Here is a 21,580-nt window from a genome sequence, read left to right as displayed (position 1 = left end):
AAGAAGGGTGTTTTAGTATGCCTGGTAAGTCCACACATGTATTAGTATTTATGTTGTATCCACACCTTGGGTAAGACTTATGTGTAATATATTCTATTTTTTTAGTTGGCATAATTGAGGAAGTGCCAGAGGATTTTGATGGATGTGTGAATGCTGAAAATTTACAGAGTATGAGATGGTGCATTCTCCATATAGTGGGAAGGAGGCATCAGAGTTCATCATCACAGAGGACCGGTTGACAGATGAGCTTCTAAAGATCAAGGTATTTTACTCATTAAATCACTACCTGTGAGCTATGTCAGTTTATATAAGTGTATTACTGAACCGTACTAGGATTTTAATAGTCCAACTTTTCTAATGATCATTTATAGATGGAGGCAGTGCGGTTCTTATGTAGGCAGTGTGGCATTGACCTCAAGGGTTCACGAATGGATTTGGTTGGAAGACTGCAGCAAGAAATGAAAAATAGAGCAAGGTACGACAAAGTGTTTTCGCAGATCTGGGGAGCATCTGGTATGTTATGTTGTATTGCAGAGAGAGAACTTGTACAAACAGTTCTTTGTTTACTGTTCTTTTAAATGTGCATTTGGCTGAAGTATAGTATTGAAGTTCTATGATTTGTGTTTTCCTTTAACAGGAGGATGGGCTGTGGTCACCTGTCCTTGTGCTGTGGTCTATGGGGTAAAATTTAACATCAGAGCTGAGAGCCCACGGGACTTCACAGACCTTTTGTTTTCAATGAAACATTTTCCAAATATTTCATTGTATGATTTTGCCAGAGGGTTGGCAACCCACACTAACATTAGAAAACCCGAAACCTTCCACCCTTATGGGCAAAAAAGTCAGTGCCAGATGTAAATGGCCACCCTATAACAGGATCATCTGATCATTATGCCCTATATGATCGTTTCCATGAGGCTAATTCAAAGGACGCCAGGGATACCTGGCGCAAGGTGGAACTGGTCCCGGAGTTGTGTGGTTGGCTCAATAGCCAGTGTGCCGAACAGCTCTTCTCTGGAATGAGAAAAAATAACCATTTTCTTAATATGATGACTCCCTCCTCACACATCTTTCTGATGCGGAATATCTTGCATCACTATAACCATAGAGAACATGAAGACTAGACTGGGCATGGGTGTGGACATAGCGTTAAATTCCAATGGTCAGACAGTGCTGGGTGTGTATTACAACCTCATTTTAAAATCATTGTGGTAATAAATGTTTTTGTAAATTAGAAGTATGGTGTCATCTATTGTAAGTAGATGATTCTTCATGACTTTTTCTCTGCTATTTTAAACATTATAACCAATTATAAATGCATATTAGAAATAGAAATAGAAATATATTTTGTGGAGATTACGAATGTATACATTACAATTTATGTATCTAAATTCAATTGAACTTTATTTTTGACAGCATCAACTAAAGCAGCAGCCATAAGGACTCCGCAAGCTGATGGTCCAGGTGTAGCTGAGGCACTTGTCCATGGTATGTCTGTAGTATGCTGTTTGTAAGCCTTTTTAAACATCTCTATTGAAACCTACAACACATTTGTGTTTAGGATTTGAACAGTAAAGTTTCTTTTTACTGGATAATCTGGAGCTCAACGTTTCCTTCAGGCGCCAATAGAAAGTTAAATGTTTGCCGTGGTTGTTGGTTTAAACATTGTTTTGTTATGTGTGACAGGAGATCTTCTAGGGTGCAGTCTTGTCAGTGGCGTGTTTACCATTTTGGTGGCCCTTAGCAAAGTCCAAGAACCGGGGCCCCCCATGCCCCAGCATTGCCCAAGGTTTTTCATTTGAATTGCACAACAATAATATTCAGTATATAGAATTAAGTGAGATATATATATATATATATATATATATAAACCTGGTTTATTTTGTTTTACACTGCTTAAAATAACACTAAATTGTTAGTTTGGTATGACAAAAATTCTTGGTTTAAAAATTTTTTTACGCCCCTATCAGATATATCTTTTGCTTGCAAATATATTATAGGATGTATTTAAAACAATGTAATTAATACTGCAACTTCAGTGTCTGACATCTTACTAAAAAAACGAAATGAGGAAAAAGAGGAAGCATTAGATTAAGATTCATACTGATCTAACAAACTGAACTATAACAAACACCAGCAAACAACATTGTAAGTTGGTTATTGCTTGAATTTATGGATGGGAATCACATAACTCTCATGTTCATATTACAAGATGGGACTTCCAAACTTTGGGCTCAAAGGAAGAGTTGGATGCAAGAGTCAGTGGATAAAGCAGTTGTTTTTGTTTCTATATTGCTTTTTAGTCTCATGTCAGTTGTTTATAACTAGCCCTTTCTCTGTTATAGATTGTCAACTGTTGTTTGGAGATGATCTGTGAAATCGCTATGGAGGAGGTCTGTAAAATTATTTGGAATAATGAAATGTGATCCTAAAGGTCACATATTATGCAACATGCTTTTTCATGTTTTCAATATCAGTGTGTCTGTAGAGACCCCAAAATAAAAAAGGCATGCTTGCTCTGTTCATATTCTGCTATCTTTAAGTAAATAAGAATTTGGTACCTTTTATTATGTACTAAAAGGGCATTGTATAGCATTAGCCGTGTTTGCACTATCAGGCTTCAAGCGGGCGTGCCAGTGCCTGCCGAGGCCTGTCGTGTTTGCATTGTCACTTCCGGGGCATGAGCGTGCTTCACTGGTGCTTCGTTGGGGCTTAAGGCCCGGCTTTTCTGGCCCGCCGAATACCTTGGGCCAGAGCGGGCTTCTTGGGGCTAGGGGAGTGGTAAAGGTCAAAGGCGGAGTTTATCTAAGTCTCTGGCAAGATGCGCATCCATCTGTCTGCAGATTTAAAACTTTAAAAATAATCGGGATCACCAGTAATTTACTGTTTAACGGAAGATCCCTGCTGTGTTCGTACTTCGGACTGAAGAAAATGATCTGCATATGTAAAAAACAAATACGCGTTACAATGCCGAACTCGCCACGCTAAGGATCCGGCGCACACCGCTGCCGGTTCGGGAGAAGTTTATAAAGTTTCGGGCACAGAACAAAGTGTTTAAAGTGCAACAGTGCTGAGAAATTAAAGATGTGTGTTGGATCATCATTTCATCGTCTATGTATTAAAGAAGCGATCACTCGAGTCACGATGGTATCTACAGTCGGTGAGTTAACATGCTACATAACGTTTGCATACAAAACACTTAAAATACAATACAAATAACGATTGCATAAGTGTCTGTTGAGAAATATTATTATTACACTCTTTCTAAATAATCATGTTAAATTTGTGTATTAAGTTAAACACTGTCTTTTGTAAACTTTCATTCACTTTTTCTGATATCCACTAGGTGGAGCTCTGTCAATGTTTCTGTATGTGTATAAAAGCTGTAGAAGAAGTTGTTTTCTTTGTCTTTCAAAACCAAGTAAATGTGACACACTTTTGCCGGTGTGTTTTTGCATGAACTATTTTTCTGAGTCATTATTAATCAACAGTGTCTTACATGGGTGTTTGTTGTGTTTTTTTTGTGTTATATTGTCATTTCTGTTGAATTTTTTAGTCAGCCCTTAGAAAAAGTAACCATGGTTTTATTATATTAGTCATAGCCATGCTTTCTGGTATTTTGGAGATTAATTTATCTCTTATATGAATGCAGCAAACTTTATATGTGGGTATACTGTATGTGTATTTACAAACCCTTTATACAAAACATCACATGTGCTGCTTTATTCTTTTGTGTCCGTTTTACAGAAAAATGCCAACGTAAAGCTTTCAGTTTGTCATCCAGGAGTTTTTATTTTGTATATGAGAGATGACACAGCAACAAATGCAAGAGCAGGAGATGAAACGAAGATGATGATGATGATGAGACGACAGGAGCCATGGATGTTGAAATCCGTCCGGAGGAGATGTCTTTAAATACACTGTTTGTGCACTGATATAAACGTCATATGTAAATAAAGTACCGCGCTATTATTACTACGGCTGCTTGTCAGTTTATTGAAAATGATTGCTTAATAATCACATCTGAAATACAGAAATGGTAAGATGCCACAAAATGGTAAATATAACCATCATTAACTTAACCACTTTAACATAGCTTTTTAAATACTTGTGTATATTCAGAGTTGATTCTTAACCAGTACATTTTCTAATGATTTCTCAAACGTTTTGATTTTTGAGATGCAAGTAAAGTGATTTTCAGTCCTATTCAGCTATTCGAGGCAGTTCTTGATAGACAAAAGTATTTATTGACTGACACATTATTGAAATAGCTATTAGACAGTTACCTTGTGTTTCATGCTCAACTATTAACGTTTTCATGATTAAAGATATCACACCTCTTATAATGTGTAAGTATGTTTACATCGCCATAGAACTATAATTACAAACTTAACGTTACATTTTTAAACACACGTGCATACCTGTATTATAAAATAAGATTATTTTTCATAAATGTAAAACAAGGACTCGTTATATTCTTTAAAATATGGTGTATATAGTATAATGGCACATTAGGTAGATGAACGCTTTATTTGTAATTATCCTTCTTCATAAAGTTTACTATTGCTTCTGATTTTGTCTCGTTGTGAGATCGCTCGTGTGCAGCCAACATAAACTTCAAGAGTAACACCGCGGATGGAGCAAACATCTCTATCTTCTCATCTTGGCTTTCACCGTGCAAACAGCCGCCTCAGTTATTTTCATTATATTTGTTGTATGATGATGCGATCTCACTCCCGTCTCCTGTCAGATTGAAGTGACTTCCTCGCGGTAAAACAGGCGGAGTTGTGTGACGTTACATCCAGGTAGGCGTATTAAGGGCGGGGTTTTCTGAAGCGCTGCGGCGCTATTGGCTTGACAATGCAAACGCGTCGTGATTTTGGCTACACAGCTGGAGGTCTGAGGCTATTGGCTCCGTGAGGCCCGTTTGAAGCCCTGACTCGCACAGGCCCGATAGTGCAAAAGCAGCTAATGTCAAAATTTGTTATGTTGCAGTTTCAAAATGACAATACCAGTGTTGGGTAAGTTACTCAAAAAAGTGATTAATTACTAGTTACTAGGGTTGCCGCGGTGACGTAATTTTCCCACCGGTTAATCAGCGCGTCACAAACACGGTGATACCGGTGTCACCGTGTGGGAGGGGCTTATAAATGCGCATGCAGACGTGCACATTTTACTTTCACTTTTGAATTACGCAACTGTTTAAATGCAGTGCTTGCGTACGCTACGTTAAATTGCGTATGAATTTGCGTGCAATGCGAGTCCAACAGCTGATTTAATTAAGTGCTTGAGTCAATGTGCGCAGGTAATTCTTAAAGAACCAGCCAGTCCCAAGCAGAGCAACCGGCTACTTCTCCATAAAGCGCTGCTTGAATGATGGGTTTTTATTTTTCTTGATGATAAACACAACAACAAAACGATCTCGCTTATATTAAACATCATATATGTATATTATAAAAAAAACGAGTAAGCACGCGGCTTCTGCCTTCGTCTGGTCAGTCAGCTTGCCTCGCAAACTCTGACAGGAATAAATGAAATCTGACACCTGCTGCTTTGTGACGTAAGGCGCGTTCAGCTCCGCTTAATTCAGGCACCAGACACATTCAGTTTGCTCTCTCTAACGAAACTAAATGATTAAATTACACGAAAATATCAAAACGATGGTGAAAGACGGTGTCGCGGTGGGCAAGTGATCTAACCGGTGAGAGGCTGAAGCACCGGTTATCACCGTTTCACCGACTATCGCGGCAAGCCTACTAGTTACTAATTACATCTTCAATCATGTAATTAAATTACTTTACAAATTACTCTCTCCAAAAAGTATTATTTAGTACGTGACACAAGGATAGGCTTGAAATGGCTCGAAGAAACAATATATAAAAGTACATAAATTATTCTGGTCCCACTTAAGGGTTCATTTCTCTCTATTAACTAACTATTAACTACTTTTGCCTCAATATACTCCAACTACTGCTTATTAATACTAAAGTAGTTGTTTATTTTAAGTATTTGTAGAAATGGGGAGGGTTAAGGGTGTAGAATAAGGTTTTGCAGAATCAGGCATTAATATGTGCTATTTAAGTAGGCCTACTAAAAAACAGTCAACATCTCAGTGATATTAATGCTAATAATCAACCAGTTAATAGTGAGAATTGTAAACTAAAACCATGTTAAATCCACTATTTATTATAGTATACATAATTGTTCTACAGTTCATACACAATATTTAGTTACATCAGAAGTAACTCGATTACAAGAAAAATAAGAGTAATCCCTTACATTACTTTTTCAAGTAATTCAATTACAGTAACTAATTACTTAGTAACTAGTTACACCCAACACTGGACAAGACAGAGAACACTTAGATTAAAAAATAGTTTATAAAGCTGCCGTAAATGGAGAAAAAATATCAACAGGGGACCAAGCTTTGAAACCCCTAGATTTGGCCTAAGCCCCCAATGGCTACAATGTCTGGCTCCGCCCCTGCCTTAGACACCATTACTTTTAAATAAATAGCATTTTATTTTGTGTTTTTAGAGCAAATATTCACAAAAGCAAACACTTAATGTCTCATGATAATATTGAGGAAATTAACTCCAGATATATGTGACTTGTAAACAGGAAACGTCTGTCTCATGGCACAAGACTACGGCTGTTTCTCAATATACGTTCTTCCGTGTCCTTGTGTCCTCGCTCTACGTCATCATTAAGAGTCAAAGTTCAATTCCAATTCTCAAGAACGCAAGTACAGAAGACGCGTGAAAATACCTGGATGAGTTCTTGATATCGAGGATGCATCGGGTGCAGACTTGCGCGTTGAAATCTGGGGAGGTCACGTGACCAGCAGGAAGATCGCACACATCTCAATTCTCACAGGTGCGTTCTCTGTTCTCGCGACCTTCAGAGTTCGTTCTTCCAAGGTCGCCTGGCAAGACCAGTCTCCACGAGAACGCAATTCTGTTCTTTGCGTTCTTAGAATTGAGAAACAGACAACATTTTAAAGTTTGTTCAGTTCAGAAACAGCTTGTATACATTAATTTAGTTCATTTTACATCATTTAAATACTTTGTTACTATTTATACATATTAAACTTTTTCTTCTATTGTTTTATGTAAATATGTATGTAATGTATGTATTGTTTGTGTGTGTATGTGCACCCTTAAGCAAATACAACCCATTTGATTCAGATTGTAAAAATGTAATTCACTACAGTATATTATTCAATGCACAGTCATTTTAATGTAGCTCAGATGAGCTTTTCTTCTGTATTTTAACATTACAGTAAATAAGTTTAACAGCATACAGTATTTCGACTTTAGTCATTATTAGTAGATGTTAGTATTGCTAATAACAAAAACATGTGTTGTAACATTTTGATAGTTCACTTTAATAAATAAGCTCATATTACCATTCCTCTTTTTACTATATAGAAGATTGCATTGGTTTTCATTCATTTTGAATAGCATTCATTACATACCATTTTACTGCAGGAGAAGATCACAGCCAATGATAGATGTCCATGTAGCACATACGCTCTACAGTATAGTATCAGTTCTTTCTATTTCTATGGACCAGATCAGAAGACTTAAATTCGCTCGAGAGCCAGTGTTGCAGTGAGACAAGGGAAATAATGACTGAAACCGTTTGTAGTAAAAGGTAAGTATTTCTTTTGTATTCAAATTTTTTTCTTTGCAGGAAAATAAATTAAACAATAACAACAAAATAAACTCAAAATAGCAGCTTCAAATGAAACCTTCAAAATGTACAAAAAAGTCTTCTGGTCTTGGAAAAACTTCTCAAAATGATTTAAAGCTATTCAATTATTCAAATATATATTATATATAATACCAGCTTCAAATTTCTTTAACACAAAAAAAAGTAGTAGTGTCCCTTTAACACTCTTGTTGCTTTCACAGACAGAAATACAACCAGTTTTAAGTTCACAGTTTCTTTTAACCACCTTCTATTTCCTTTTCAGGAAAAGAGAAAACTCAATATAGAAAAAAAATAAAATAAAACACTAGAACATTAACCTTCAGGTAAGTTATAAATCCAATAACAATGCAATCAAAGTATCTTTTCAATAAATTGTAGAAATGTTCAACCAATAAAAGGATTGACTCAATTCAGTGTCCCTTGTGCTATTTGTTCAATGTTCAGTCAACTTAATGCAAATATGCAACTCCACGACAAAAAAAAAAATGGAAGACCGTTTTCTGTTCACGGTATGGCAATGTCCAGGAGAAATAATGTGTGTAATCCTACCACTTTGATGAACACGAAATGTGCATAGTTCGAATAAACCGGTTGGCTCGCCAGTTTCTACCAATATCAAACACTTCTCATTACTGGCAGAAACAGTTGAAACACCAGAATCCAAGGAAATTAGAGCTGCAAATTTCGACTATTTTTTCAACCGATTAATCTATCGATTATTTTTTCGATTAATCGAATAGTCTAAAGATTTTTTTACAAATAATAAATGTAACATCTGCTATTAATCCCAACATTTTATTGAAGCATTTTCTCAATTAAACAAATACACAAACAGTGCCAGTGCCAAGGAAAATATAACAAATCACATAAAAACAAGTCCAACATTAATTCAGCCTAACATAAACAGTGCAAAAGGGGCATTATTCACCTTAAACAAATAAAATATATTAATATTAAAGAAGTAAAATAAAAATAAATCAAACTGAATAATAACTCCTTATTAATATAAAAACATGTCCCGCTCTTTATTGTTCCAGCCCTAGTGCTAATCATAAACTAATGAAGAGTCATCATTAACTACAAAATGACTCACATGAAATCATTGTTTATTAATACATTAACTAAAAAACATGTCATGTTGTACTTAATGATGACTCTTCATTAGTTTATGATTAGTACATGCATTTACTCAGCATTAGTTCAGAATGAAGTAAAAATAAGTTAATTGTGATTCATGAACCCTTATTATAAAATGTAACCATTATATTATTACTGTTAATATTATTACTATCAGTAGTAACGTTACTGCATTCTCATTTAGCATCAACTTTAACATTTAACTTTTCTTAAGTCTCGGGTAAATACAAATTTAGTTAGTATGATCTTCTAATATTTTATAAACGGCGTTTACGCTGCTGTTACTTTAAATAAACGCATGTCAGGAATACCTAACGAGACGAGCTTTTATAATATCTGCGCACATAGCAAAAAAAATAAGCTATGGGAACTCTGCGCTGCCAGCTTGCTTTCAGTGCACGCGGGCACAAGCCTATCTCACTGTAACAGTAACTTATTATTTCATAACTTCTTAATATAAAAAGTTAAACATGTCCCGCTCTTTATTTACTGTTTCAACATACTGCCCAGACGCGATGCAATGTGGTGTCTGTTAGTGCTGTGTTCAAAATATCGATACGACGATACATCGTCATGGACGCCTGACGATTCGGATGCACTTTTGAAAGTAACGTGACGAATTGCTGTTGATCTGTAATCCATCTGGAAAGGACGCATGTGTCCCGTGGAGTACGTAGAGTTAAAGGTAGCGGGGTATACTTTCACTTTGCGTGTCTGTCTCGCTGGTGCACATGTCTGCATAGTGAGCCGCGTACTCGCGCTCTCTCTCTCGCGTGCGGATTAAAGTCAATGAGTTCAGTATGAAAGCGCAGATATCTTAGCTACTGCAAGGGCTTTATTAGCCACGCTCTTATAAAACAGTAGTAATGCATTTGAGAAAAAGCACGACAAAGATTTGCATGTGAAAAGTGTACGTCTAGAGAAGAGATACAGAGCTACTTCAAACTATAGGTGTCACATTAATAATCTGACTTTTAAATAGTATTAAGTCTGACTGCATGTTTATAGATATATTCATAGATGGAGAATAATGAGAGACAAGAGTAAGGCACCATCTTTGTAAAACTGCTTTTAAAAAAACATAAGTACTAACTCTGGGATTTTAAGTATTTCTAATAGCTAATAAATGAATGGCAAAAACACAACTGTTACAACACTGCTTATTCAATGTACAATAAACAAAAATAATAATAATAATAATAATAATAATGTTACTAAATTCTGAACAAAAATGTAATTAAAAATAGTCTTGTATCGTGATGCGCATCGTATCGGGGCCCTTGTATCGGGATACGTATCGTATCGGGGAATTGTTGGCGATACACAGCCCTAGTGTCTGTCAGGCGTCTCGCAGCTCGTATTAAACTAAGATGTAAACACAGCTGTATTAAGCACAATATATGCCTGCATTGATTCTATTGTTGTATAAAAACTTACTGTAAAAATTGAAATACTTACGCTGCCGTCGCGTCATTCTGAGGTCGGAGAGCTCCAGGTTGTTTTCTTTTAAGATGATCATGCACAGATGTTGCGCTGCAGTGGTATGCCATTTCAGTTTTACACAGTATGTGTTTTATTTGGTCTCTGCTTAAAGTATTCCCACACTTTTGATCACGTTCTGGCTGTTTGGTATGACACTTGTATTATCCGGTCGGAGCTGAAGCCGCCTTCATTTGAAAACGTAAACAATGCCCTAAAGGAAATCCTCGTCAAATCTCATTGAGATATGTAGCATATCAGGGAACAATAAAATAGAAGAAAAACAAACAAAAGGAGAGAAAAAAAACCCCAACCTTGCAAAGACAAGGCAGAAAAATCACAATTAGTTTCCACTTAACAGCATTTACACTTTAAATGGTCAGTTTCACTGCAATAAATGCTTAAAATGCATCAATACACATTTACAGATAACATTTATCCTTTCCCTTCAAACATTTCTTATCATCATCATCATATATTAATGAAAAATAGCATCTTAGAGCGACACACACACACATAGTTAGCTTTAGCTCATAGCACATGAGACCGCATGGTCATCACTTTCATAAAGTTAACAAAATGTACATAAACTCTTTTAAACAGCATATATTAACACATTAACTTATTTTTAATGAAATTTGGTTGAAAACATACATTACAGAGCCAGTTAAACACGTGACTCAATAAAAGACTAAATAACACGTAAACCATACTCAATATAGTGATTTATGAGCTCACTTACCAAGAACAAATCAATAACGATCAGAAAAAGTCCCGATGTATCTAGAAATACTGCTTTAAGCTGTATTTTCGTTGGATAGATCAGCCCAACGTCTCAATATATCTCTAAGGTCAATACAAACGCATTTTAGATTTGATTAACAACACAATCGGGTTATCAGTTTTTCAATCCATGCATTTTAACAATTAATCCAGTGTTTTACTCACTTTTATCGATCTTTAAACTCTGATTATGCACATATCTGATCAAAAGGCCATCTCACTTCTCTCCGTGATGAGAGTCTGCTCGTTTCTGATCAGCGCACCGATGACGTAATCGTCTAAGGGCGGAGTTATTCTCAATTTCTCATTACAATTATGTTTTCAATTTTTTTATATTTATTACTGCTTTTTTACAGAAATGCGTTGCTCAGGCACTCAAATACCTAAATAAAATGCTCATATGGATATTTTAAATTTTCTGTTCTCACTTTTACACTTCAGGGATATGTGGGCAATAGTAACCTGGGTTACACTCTCCCCTCTGAAACATATGCACGTCCCGTTGCATTTATAAGTGGACTATGGGGGCTACGGCTGACTCTTCTAAAGAAGAACTAAAAGCTTCATTTAGACCCTGTAACAAGGACTGAATCACTAAGGTAAGTGGATTCCCTAACTGGGGGTATTCAAATTTCTTAGGGGGGCGTCGCTCTCTCTCTGAGCGTCTGGGGCCAACATTGTTTTCAGGTTCAGTTCTCCTTTCTTTGTTTTCAGTGTCTCGAGTGTGGCTTGTTTCATTTGAAGTCAGATTTCTCTCTTCACTTTCTGATTCAGAATTAATAGGTGCTGTTTGAATTTGAGTAGGGTATTCATTCAGGGACATAGATGATTGTTCTGGTTCTGATATTTGCTCCACAGTAATTTCTGGGTTGGTGCAATTTGATTCAACCTCATCCACACATGTTTCCACTCCTATAGGTTCATTAACATTTTTCTCCACAGGTTCCCGGACAGGTAAGTACGTCAATAAAGGTTCTTCAGGATTTCTTTCCACAGGTTTCTGGACAGGTAAGTTGGGTAAAGCAGATAAGGGGGGTTGGATATAAGGTAAGTGCTCAAGGCCTGTAATGATTTGTGTTTCAGAGCCCAATATTCTCCCAGGTACATAAAATGGAGTTTGTTCATCCTCAGATTGTGAATATTCAGAAGCAAACTCTGACTCATGTTTCCCTTCATTATCATGAGAAGCTCTGGTTCTTGGCTTTCGAACTTTCTGCTTTGGTTGTTCTTCGGGATTGCTTGGTCGCAAAAACCCGCATGGCAGCAATAGATCTTGATGCAAGGTCCGAAGAGGACCATTCCCTCTCTCTGATTGGACTGTGTATACTGGCAGATCTTTGACTTGTCTGACAACAACATGGACATCCTGTTCCCACTTATCAGCCAGTTTGTGCTTTCCTCTCAACCGCACATTCCTTACAAGAACTCGGTCTCCTTCCTCCAATGTGGAAGCAACCACACGATTGTCAAATCTTCTTTTATTACGCTCAGCTACCTTTCCAGCATTTTTAACAGCTACCTCGTAGCTTTCACGCAACCGGTTCTTTAGGTCCTGCACGTATTGAGAGTGCGACTTGGTGGGGGTGTCCGTTGGCAATCCAAAAGCCAGATCAACAGGCAGGCGGGGCTGTCGTCCGAACATGAGCTCGTAAGGAGTGTACCCAGTGGTGTCGTTTCGGGTACAGTTGTATGCATGCACTAGAGGCTTTACGAACTCTTTCCACCTAGATTTCTTTTCATTTTCCAGTGTCCCCAGCATCTGTAGAAGAGTACGATTAAATCGTTCCACTGGATTGCCCCGTGGGTGGTATGGGGTAGTCCTTATCTTGTGAATTCCTGCGACCTTACACAACTCCTTTATGGTATGTGACTCGAAGTCAGCCCCTTGATCACTATGTAGTTTCTCCGGAAACCCATAGTGCACCAAGAAATGGTCCCATAGACTCTTAGCAACAGTTTGAGCAGTTTGGTTCCGAGTTGGTATCGCAACAGCGTATTTTGTGAAGTGGTCCGTGATAACCAGTATGTTTTTGGTGTTGCTTTGGTCTGGCTCCAGCGACAGAAAGTCTATGCATACCAGCTCTAAGGGTCTGCTAGTTTGGATGTTTACCAAAGGAGCTGCTCTTTCTGGGGGTGTTTTTCTACGGACACAGCGTTCACAAGTTTTAATTTTTCCTTCCACTGCCTGTGACATTTTCGGCCAATAGAATCTTGACCTGACGAGATCCATGGTCCTGTCAATACCTAGGTGACCCATGTCATCATGAAGGCTTTTCAACACCATGTCTCTCAATGCGGTGGGCAGTGCTAACTGGTACTGAGAGGCTCCACTCTCCTGTTTCCTTCTATAGAGCACTCCATTTCTCAGCTCAAGTCTGTTCCACTCTTTAAACCACAAATTCATGGTAGGTGGTTGATTCCTCAGGTTACAAGGTTTCTTGCCTTTCTCCAACTCTTTAATAACGGTTCTTATTTCTGGATCCTTCCTCTGTAGGTCTACTAAGGAAGCTTCTGAAAGGTGAGGAAGATCTGGAAGACCATGTCTATCTTCATGTTGGAACTCGTTCGGCAGAGCATCCTCATCATTAGTAAGAGATTCAATCAAGGTAAGTGAAGAGTGAGAAGGACTAGAATTCTGAGATAATCCCAACACCTGATGTCTTTCACAGATTGCTTTTATAGTATCTGCCATGAGAACCGATGACTCGGGTCCTGGTCCTGCAAGATGGTGGAGCGTGAATTGCTTAATCCTTTCTCTCTCCTTCTGTGAGACCATGTCATCTAGGAGCTCACCATGTGGTCGTCGGGAAAGCCCGTCAGCATCTTGATTTTGGCTACCTGCTCTGTACTGCAACTTAAGTTGTAGGTTGACAAGCTGGACAGCCAACGGTAACTAGTGGCATCAAGCTTTGCTGAAGTTAGTATATACGTCAAGGGATTGCTATCTGTTATGACTGTAAATTCTGCACCATACAGGTAGTCGCTAAATTTGGAGGTGACTGCCCATTTTAGCGCCAAAAACTCTAATTTGTGTGCAGGGTATCTACTCTCACCCTTAGTCAACCCTCTACTGGCAAAGGCTATAACGCGCATCTGCCCCTCCTGCTCCTGGTATAAAGCTGCACCGAGCCCGGTAGTACTGGCATCGGTGTGAAGCACATAGGGAAGCTTGGGGTTAGCAAAACCCAAGACAGGTGCGGACGTGAGCTTGCCAATTATGGTATCAAAAGCACTTTGACAATCTGGAGTCCACCGATTACCAAACTCTTCTTTGGGGTTGAAGTACACTCTGTCTTTTGTTTTTTTGTCACTGCTCTTCCGGAGAGGGGGATATCCAGCTGTAAGGTCTGTGAGAGGTTTAACAATCTTGGAGTAGTCACGTACAAACCTCCGGTAGTATCCGGCAAAACCTAGAAAGGACCTCAACTCTTTTAGGTTTTTGGGCTTTGGCCAAGTTTGTAAGGCTTCTACTTTTGTGGGATCAGTTTCTACTCCATCTTGAGAGACTATATGTCCCAGGTATCTGACTGATGTTTGAAAGAATCGACATTTCTCAGGTGACAGTTTCAGCCCATACTCCTTTAGTCGGTTGAGAACTTGCAGTAATTGGGATTCATGCTCTTCTAGAGTCTTTGAGAACACTATGAGGTCGTCGATGAAGACCAGTACCTGCTTCCTGTTTAAGTCTCCCATGCACCGTTCCATTAGTCTCTGGAACGTGCTTGGTGCATTGGTAATTCCCTGCGGCATTTTGTTGAATTCCCAGAATCCAAGCGGGCAGACAAATGCTGTTTTACACTTATCAGCCTCTTCCATGCCGATCTGATAAAAACCAGATTTCAAGTCGAGCACAGTGAACCACTTGGAACCGGTCAGTGTCGAAAAGACCTCTTCTAGGTTTGGTAAGGCATAAGCATCCTTGATTGTCTGCGAGTTGAGCTTTCGAAAGTCAATGCACAACCGCACTGAACCATCCTTCTTACGGACCACAACTATGGGTGACGCAAACGGAGACTCAGACTCACGAATGACACCAGCTTCTAATAATTCCTGAAGGTGTTTTCTCACAGCATCGATGTCTTGTGGATGGATGGGTCGAGCTCTGTGTTTGAACGGCGTCTCATCACTCAACTTAATCTGATGTTTGACTTTTTCAGTGTGGCCGAAATCAAGGTCATGCAAAGAGAAGACTTCAGGCATGGAGTTCAACAATTTTGATATTCTCTCTTTCCAGCTTGTGGGCAGAGGGGAATCACCAAACTCGAAGGTAAGATTGGCACAGGTAGGTGTTTCTTCTTCAGCTTTGACATCTGAATTCTGATGCTGCTGGTCTATAATCTCCTGGACTGCATGAATCTCTGCCAGTACGACTTTGGGAGGGATCATTATATCAGTTTGTGTTCCGTTTTTCAGTAGAACTGACAATTTGGACAGACGTTTGCAGGGTAAGGTGTGCAAACAGTTTGCGACTAGCAGGCCGCTTGGTAACGGGACAGACGGAGGCTCAAGGGTTACCCACTTCTCTGTGTGGGGGCCGTTTAAGTGGACGAAACCGTCCAAGACTACTGTGCTTCCTGCAGGCACGACTTCAGGAGAGTTTCTACTTGACTTCAGGTAACCTAGGGTTTCACTACTAGCTTGTTTCCATCTGGCTTCCAGAACTTTAAGTACTGCTTGGTAGCCATGAAAGCTTGACTGGGGGTTATGCCTGCTTTCTTTAGCAACTTTGCTATAAAGCACATCTAAGGAGTTGGTCCCTACAAGAACTTGGGAAAAGCTTGTTAGATCTGGCACCACTAAGGCCAGGGTGGGGACTTTAACTTCAGTTCCTACAAATGCCCTTGGAAATTTTAGAGTCAACTCAATGTAACCTAAATAAGGCACAGCCTGTCCGTTGGCTCCTTCTACTTCCAGCAAGTTTTCCAATGGTTTCAAAGGGATGTCTGGGAGATTTGTTTCATAAAATGACTGGGGGATCGTAGTCACCTGTGATCCTGTATCCAACAGACAATCTACCTCTCTCTCTTCGATGGTGACCTTTGCTGTGCATTTAATTCCCACTAACCCCTTGGGCAAGTGTTTCAACGGTGGTATATCATGGTTATTCACATCATGTTTGTAACATTCAGGGCGACAGTCTGAACGTCTGGTCTCCATATGCCCCTCTACAGAGACCCCTTTCAGTTTAAAGGCTGGGCAGGCCTTCCATGTAGAGAGTCCCATTGTCTTTGTTGTTCTCTTAACTTGAGTTGCTTCTCCTCAACTTTGGAAGGATTTGCAGCATTCTCGCAATTAATGGCCAAGTGTCCATCTTCTCCGCATCGGAAACAATACCAGGGTCGTGGTCTATTAACTTTCAGTGGTCCCATCCTTGGACTTTTGTTCATATCTGTTTCAAAGGGTCTCTGCGTGTTTGAAGTTCGAGGTACTTTGTAAGCAGTACTTTGAATTTGCAGCTCCGCTACTTGACGTTGTAGCCTAGCTATTTCTGACTCATCATTGTTTTGTCTTAATCCCTGTGTAACCGATGCTTTCATTAAGGCTACTTGTGTGCATAACTCTTCCACCGTTTTCTTTAAAGCGGTCAACTCGGCATTCTCAGAATGACTCTTTGTTCTCTTTTGATCAGGAGACTGCTTCAAAGCGGTAACTTGTGCTTGAATTTCAGCAATTTGTTTCTTCAGAACACTGGTTTCAGAGCTATCAGAATTGGGCACATCACATGGACAGGCAGACACATTGTTAGAGATCGCCCGTGACTTAGGATAGGCATTTTGTGGTTTTGTCATCGCAAGATGTTTCCTCATCCGTTCCTCCTTAGAGGCATGTTTGTCTTCTTGGGTTCGAATGAGTACTGCTAATTCGGCAAAGGTGGGTGGTTGAGTTTCTCTTCTTTCAAGTTGAAGATCAGCAATGAGACGATCATTCCAACACCCTCTGCAAAACTGCTTCAGAAGGTAACGTTCACGTTCACTTTCTGCTATGCCACCTCGTCTGATCACTGCACTCAGAAGGACTTGTAAACGGTGCAGATAGTCTGATGGTTTCTCACTCTGATTTTGTAGGGTGTTCATTAGTCTGGCCAGCAGCTCATTTCCATCCTCAACGGAACCATATACGGACTCTAACAGCTCAAGATACACAGCAGGTAGGGCTGGAGGGCGCACATGCTTTACAATGTCGGCTGCTGGAGGTAAGAGACTGTCAAGGATTTTTCGTGTTCTGTGCAAGTCAGAGATAGAAGGATCGGTTAGCAAGAAGTCGACACTGGCACGCCAAGTGTCAAAGTCTGGTTCATTGGGAGGGCGAGGAGATCTCCCTGAGAAAACCCTCAGACGGACCGAGGTTTGCTGTGACAGGGTAGCGTCGCCTGTTTTCACTATGTGTTCAACCACCATTCTCTGGACACTGGGTGGGTCCACTACGTTTGTAAGGAAAGCAGAACTTGTTGTCACAGTAACACCATCTGTGGTGGTTTCTGGAGAGGGGGGAGACACATATGTAGCGTTATTCTTGGTTGGGTTTTTAAGTTCTGAGGTTTGAGTCTCTGTCACTTTCGGGTGAGCCAGACTGAGGGTCTGGAAGCTACTTATCGGCGGTGGAGCGATAGCTCCTACACTCTGAGGTTCTGCTGGATCTTGGTTAACAGAGTGGGTTTCTCTGAGCTTCAACAACTCCTCTTGAAGTACAGTTTGCAAAGGCCTTCTACTCTCTTTGGCAACAGTTTTCAGTTTTTCCAAATATCTTTTAGTGGCAGTGTCGTTAGCAGGTTCAGTGTAGACATTAGCTAAGGCGCGCACTCTGAAGGTAACATCTGGGTCAGAAAGGCTCCCCAATGTTAAGGGTAGGGAAGGGGACAAACTTTGGATTGCTGAGTTATGGTTATACTCAATGATGGCATTTCTATGGAACTCTGAGGCTGGGCTATCAATTATTATGGTTCGGTTGATTGAACCATATCTTTGCAAGTACATTTCTAGTTCATTGTCTGTTTCAGTTAACGTAAGGCCCTCGACTATGAGCGCATTTGACACGTTAACGTCCTCTCGTTTCACAATTTCCATTGCGACGGTTGCAAGTTCAATAATTTGTTTCTTGTGTCTTACAAATTTCCCTTTTCTGTTACTTTAACAGTTACCCTCGCTGCAAGAACTGACTCCTGGCTGGCTCGCCAACTTTTCTGTAGCACATACGCTCTACAGTATAGTATCAGTTCTTTCTATTTCTATGGACCAGATCAGAAGACTTAAATTCGCTCGAGAGCCAGTGTTGCAGTGAGACAAGGGAAATAATGACTGAAACCGTTTGTAGTAAAAGGTAAGTATTTCTTTTGTATTCAAATTTTTTTTCTTTGCAGGAAAATAAATTAAACAATAACAACAAAATAAACTCAAAATAGCAGCTTCAAATGAAACCTTCAAAATGTACAAAAAAGTCTTCTGGTCTTGGAAAAACTTCTCAAAATGATTTAAAGCTATTCAATTATTCAAATATATATTATATATAATACCAGCTTCAAATTTCTTTAACACAAAAAAAAGTAGTAGTGTCCCTTTAACACTCTTGTTGCTTTCACAGACAGAAATACAACCAGTTTTAAGTTCACAGTTTCTTTTAACCACCTTCTATTTCCTTTTCAGGAAAAGAGAAAACTCAATATAGAAAAAAAATAAAATAAAACACTAGAACATTAACCTTCAGGTAAGTTATATATCCAATAACAATGCAATCAAAGTATCTTTTCAATAAATTGTAGAAATGTTCAACCAATAAAAGGATTGACTCAATTCAGTGTCCCTTGTGCTATTTGTTCAATGTTCAGTCAACTTAATGCAAATATGCAACTCCACGACAAAAAAATGGAAGACCGTTTTCTGTTCACGGTATGGCAATGTCCAGGAGAAATAATGTGTGTAATCCTACCACTTTGATGAACACGAAATGTGCATAGTTCGAATAAACCGGTTGGCTCGCCAGTTTCTACCAATATCAAACACTTCTCATTACTGGCAGAAACAGTTGAAACACCAGAATCCAAGGAAATCCTCGTCAAATCTCATTGAGATATGTAGCAGATCAGGGAACAATAAAATAGAAGAAAAACAAACAAAAGGAGAGAAAAAAACCCCAACCTTGCAAAGACAAGGCAGAAAAATCACAATTAGTTTCCACTTAACAGCATTTACACTTTAAATGGTCAGTTTCACTGCAATAAATGCTTAAAATGCATCAATACACATTTACAGATAACATTTATCCTTTCCCTTCAAACATTTCTTATCATCATCATCATATATTAATGAAAAATAGCATCTTAGAGCGACACACACACACATAGTTAGCTTTAGCTCATAGCACATGAGACCGCATGGTCATCACTTTCATAAAGTTAACAAAATGTACATAAACTCTTTTAAACAGCATATCAACACATAATATAAGTAATATATTAACACATTAACTTATTTTTAATGAAATTTGGTTGAAAACATACATTACAGAGCCAGTTAAACACGTGACTCAATAAAAGACTAAATAACACGTAAACCATACTCAATATAGTGATTTATGAGCTCACTTACCAAGAACAAATCAATCATGATCAGAAAAAGTCCCGATGTATCTAGAAATACTGCTTTAAGCTGTATTTTCGTTGGATGGATCAGCCCAACGTCTCAATATATCTCTAAGGTCAATACAAACGCATTTTAGATTTGATTAACAACACAATCGGGTTATCAGTGTTTCAATCCATGCATTTTAACAATTAATCCAGTGTTTTACTCACTTTTATCGATCTTTAAACTCTGATTATGCACATATCTGATCAAAAGGCCATCTCACTTCTCTCCGTGATGAGAGTCTGCTCGTTTCTGATCAGCGCACCGATGACGTAATCGTCTAAGGGCGGAGTTATTCTCAATTTCTCATTACAATTATGTTTTCAATTTTTTATATTTATTACTGCTTTTTTACAGAAATGCGTTGCTCAGGCACTCAAATAACTAAATAAAATGCTCATATGGATATTTTAAATTTTCTGTTCTCACTTTTACACTTCAGGGATATGTGGGCAATAGTAACCTGGGTTACATCCAAGTTATCAAAGTCAAACAAGTGACCGGACAAAAGTGGCTCTTGTTGCGAGAAACTGACCCACCTCACAGATACACTGCCTGCATAATGTGCAATGCACTTTTAGACTCGACACCACACCATCACATGATAATAAAACTACAAAAATAATGCATTCATGACACACCAAGTCCTAAAGAGGATCTGATGGTTGAGTGTCTTGTGATAGAGCATGAAGGCTGGATTCTGATTCAGTCATAACTTTGAGTCTTGTCCTTCTTGTTTTGTGTTATATTGGAGGATGAAGATTCCAGCACTTATTGTTTGTGAAGTGGTTGAAACTGTGAGACACTGGCTGTAGAGTTGGGGTTAGGATCCATGTTGCCAATATCTTACTCTTATTGAGTGTACTGCTGTAAAAAAAAACTGTAACACTTTAAATTATAAAAAACAGTTTATTGCAAATAGTTTCAGGAAAATTTTAAGCACTTGTTTACAGTGAAGCTGCCAGGTTTTACAGACAAAACAACAGATTTTTACATGCTGTATTTTTGTTATGTGATGATTACAGCACCCTTGTAAATTTTACAGTATTTACAGTGAACTTATATCAACTAAATATCGAGTTACACTTCAATCTAAGAGAAGCACAAACCAAACTTGTAAATTGCCACCCAATACACATTGAAAAAAATATTCTTTCAATTTACTCATTTTTTAAGGTAAGTGGTTGCAATCAATTTATTTAAGCTACAGTTAAACAAAAGTTTTTTGTTTTTCTTTGCTTTTCAAATTTTTTTGTTTAAATGTAGCTTAAATAAATTGATTGGAACCACTTACCTTAAAAAATTGATTAAATTGAATGAATAAGTTTTTTCAGTGCATAAACATGTTTTCATTTAATTTGTCACTCATCTTGCATGTTTGTTATTATGTTCACTGTTTAACTATACTCACCTAAAGGATTATTAGGAACACCATACTAATACTGTGTTGACCCTCTTTCGCCTTCAGAACTGCCTTAATTCTAAGTTCTTGTTTATTATTAAATATTATTTAATAACATAACTCTGCGTATGCGTCCTACTTCCTGTTTCCCAGTCGTGACACTTGCTTTGTGTATTAAAATGTGTGTCCATAAAACCCCATAGGGTGGTTTCCCAAACAGTGATTATCTTAAACCAGGACTAGGCCTTATTTTAATTAGGAAATATAAGTTTTACTTACATTACTTATATGTCAGTGCAAGTTGTTTTCAGTTTGGACAGCTTTTAAATTTACTTTAGTCTAGGACTAGTATAATCCCTCTCCTGAAAACCGCCAGCATAAGGCTGTATTTGTTGACATTATGCATTAGCTAACATGAATAATGTTACCTATTCAATAATCC

The 21,580-nt window shown here is 38.4% G+C and overlaps 2 protein-coding genes and 2 long non-coding RNA genes across 4 annotated transcripts; 3 read left to right on the top strand and 1 right to left on the bottom strand.

Moving 5' to 3' along the window:
* Window positions 1-858, top strand: LOC129418987 (HMG domain-containing protein 3-like). Its single transcript, XM_073858011.1, has 3 exons — window positions 1-262; window positions 372-513; window positions 638-858. Exons 1-3 carry the CDS (start codon window positions 176-178, stop codon window positions 856-858), a joined length of 450 nt encoding a protein of 149 aa, XP_073714112.1. The 5' UTR covers window positions 1-175.
* A 557-nt stretch (window positions 859-1,415) lies between these two features.
* Window positions 1,416-4,010, top strand: LOC141366065 (uncharacterized). Its single transcript, XR_012371026.1, has 4 exons — window positions 1,416-1,488; window positions 1,687-1,789; window positions 2,346-3,160; window positions 3,748-4,010. It is a non-coding gene; the product is annotated as an uncharacterized lncRNA (long non-coding RNA).
* A 3,480-nt stretch (window positions 4,011-7,490) lies between these two features.
* Window positions 7,491-18,515, top strand: LOC141367361 (uncharacterized). The gene is made up of 4 exons (XR_012371725.1): window positions 7,491-7,656; window positions 7,979-8,039; window positions 11,557-11,714; window positions 18,250-18,515. It is a non-coding gene; the product is annotated as an uncharacterized lncRNA (long non-coding RNA).
* On the bottom strand, window positions 11,042-13,891 carry LOC129438392 (uncharacterized). Its single transcript, XM_073872698.1, has 2 exons — window positions 11,281-13,891; window positions 11,042-11,178 (listed from the first exon to the last, which is right to left on the bottom strand). The coding sequence occupies exon 1, from the start codon at window positions 13,889-13,891 to the stop codon at window positions 11,624-11,626; it is 2,268 nt and encodes a 755-aa protein (XP_073728799.1). The 3' UTR covers window positions 11,042-11,178; window positions 11,281-11,623.
* Window positions 18,516-21,580: the final 3,065 nt, after the last annotated feature.

This window comes from Misgurnus anguillicaudatus, chromosome 2 (genome assembly GCF_027580225.2).
Source record: "Misgurnus anguillicaudatus chromosome 2, ASM2758022v2, whole genome shotgun sequence".
In the NCBI taxonomy this organism is placed as follows: domain Eukaryota; kingdom Metazoa; phylum Chordata; class Actinopteri; order Cypriniformes; family Cobitidae; genus Misgurnus; species Misgurnus anguillicaudatus.
Note: the sequence above shows the minus strand (reverse complement) of the source record. Positions and strands in the feature narration are given on the sequence as shown.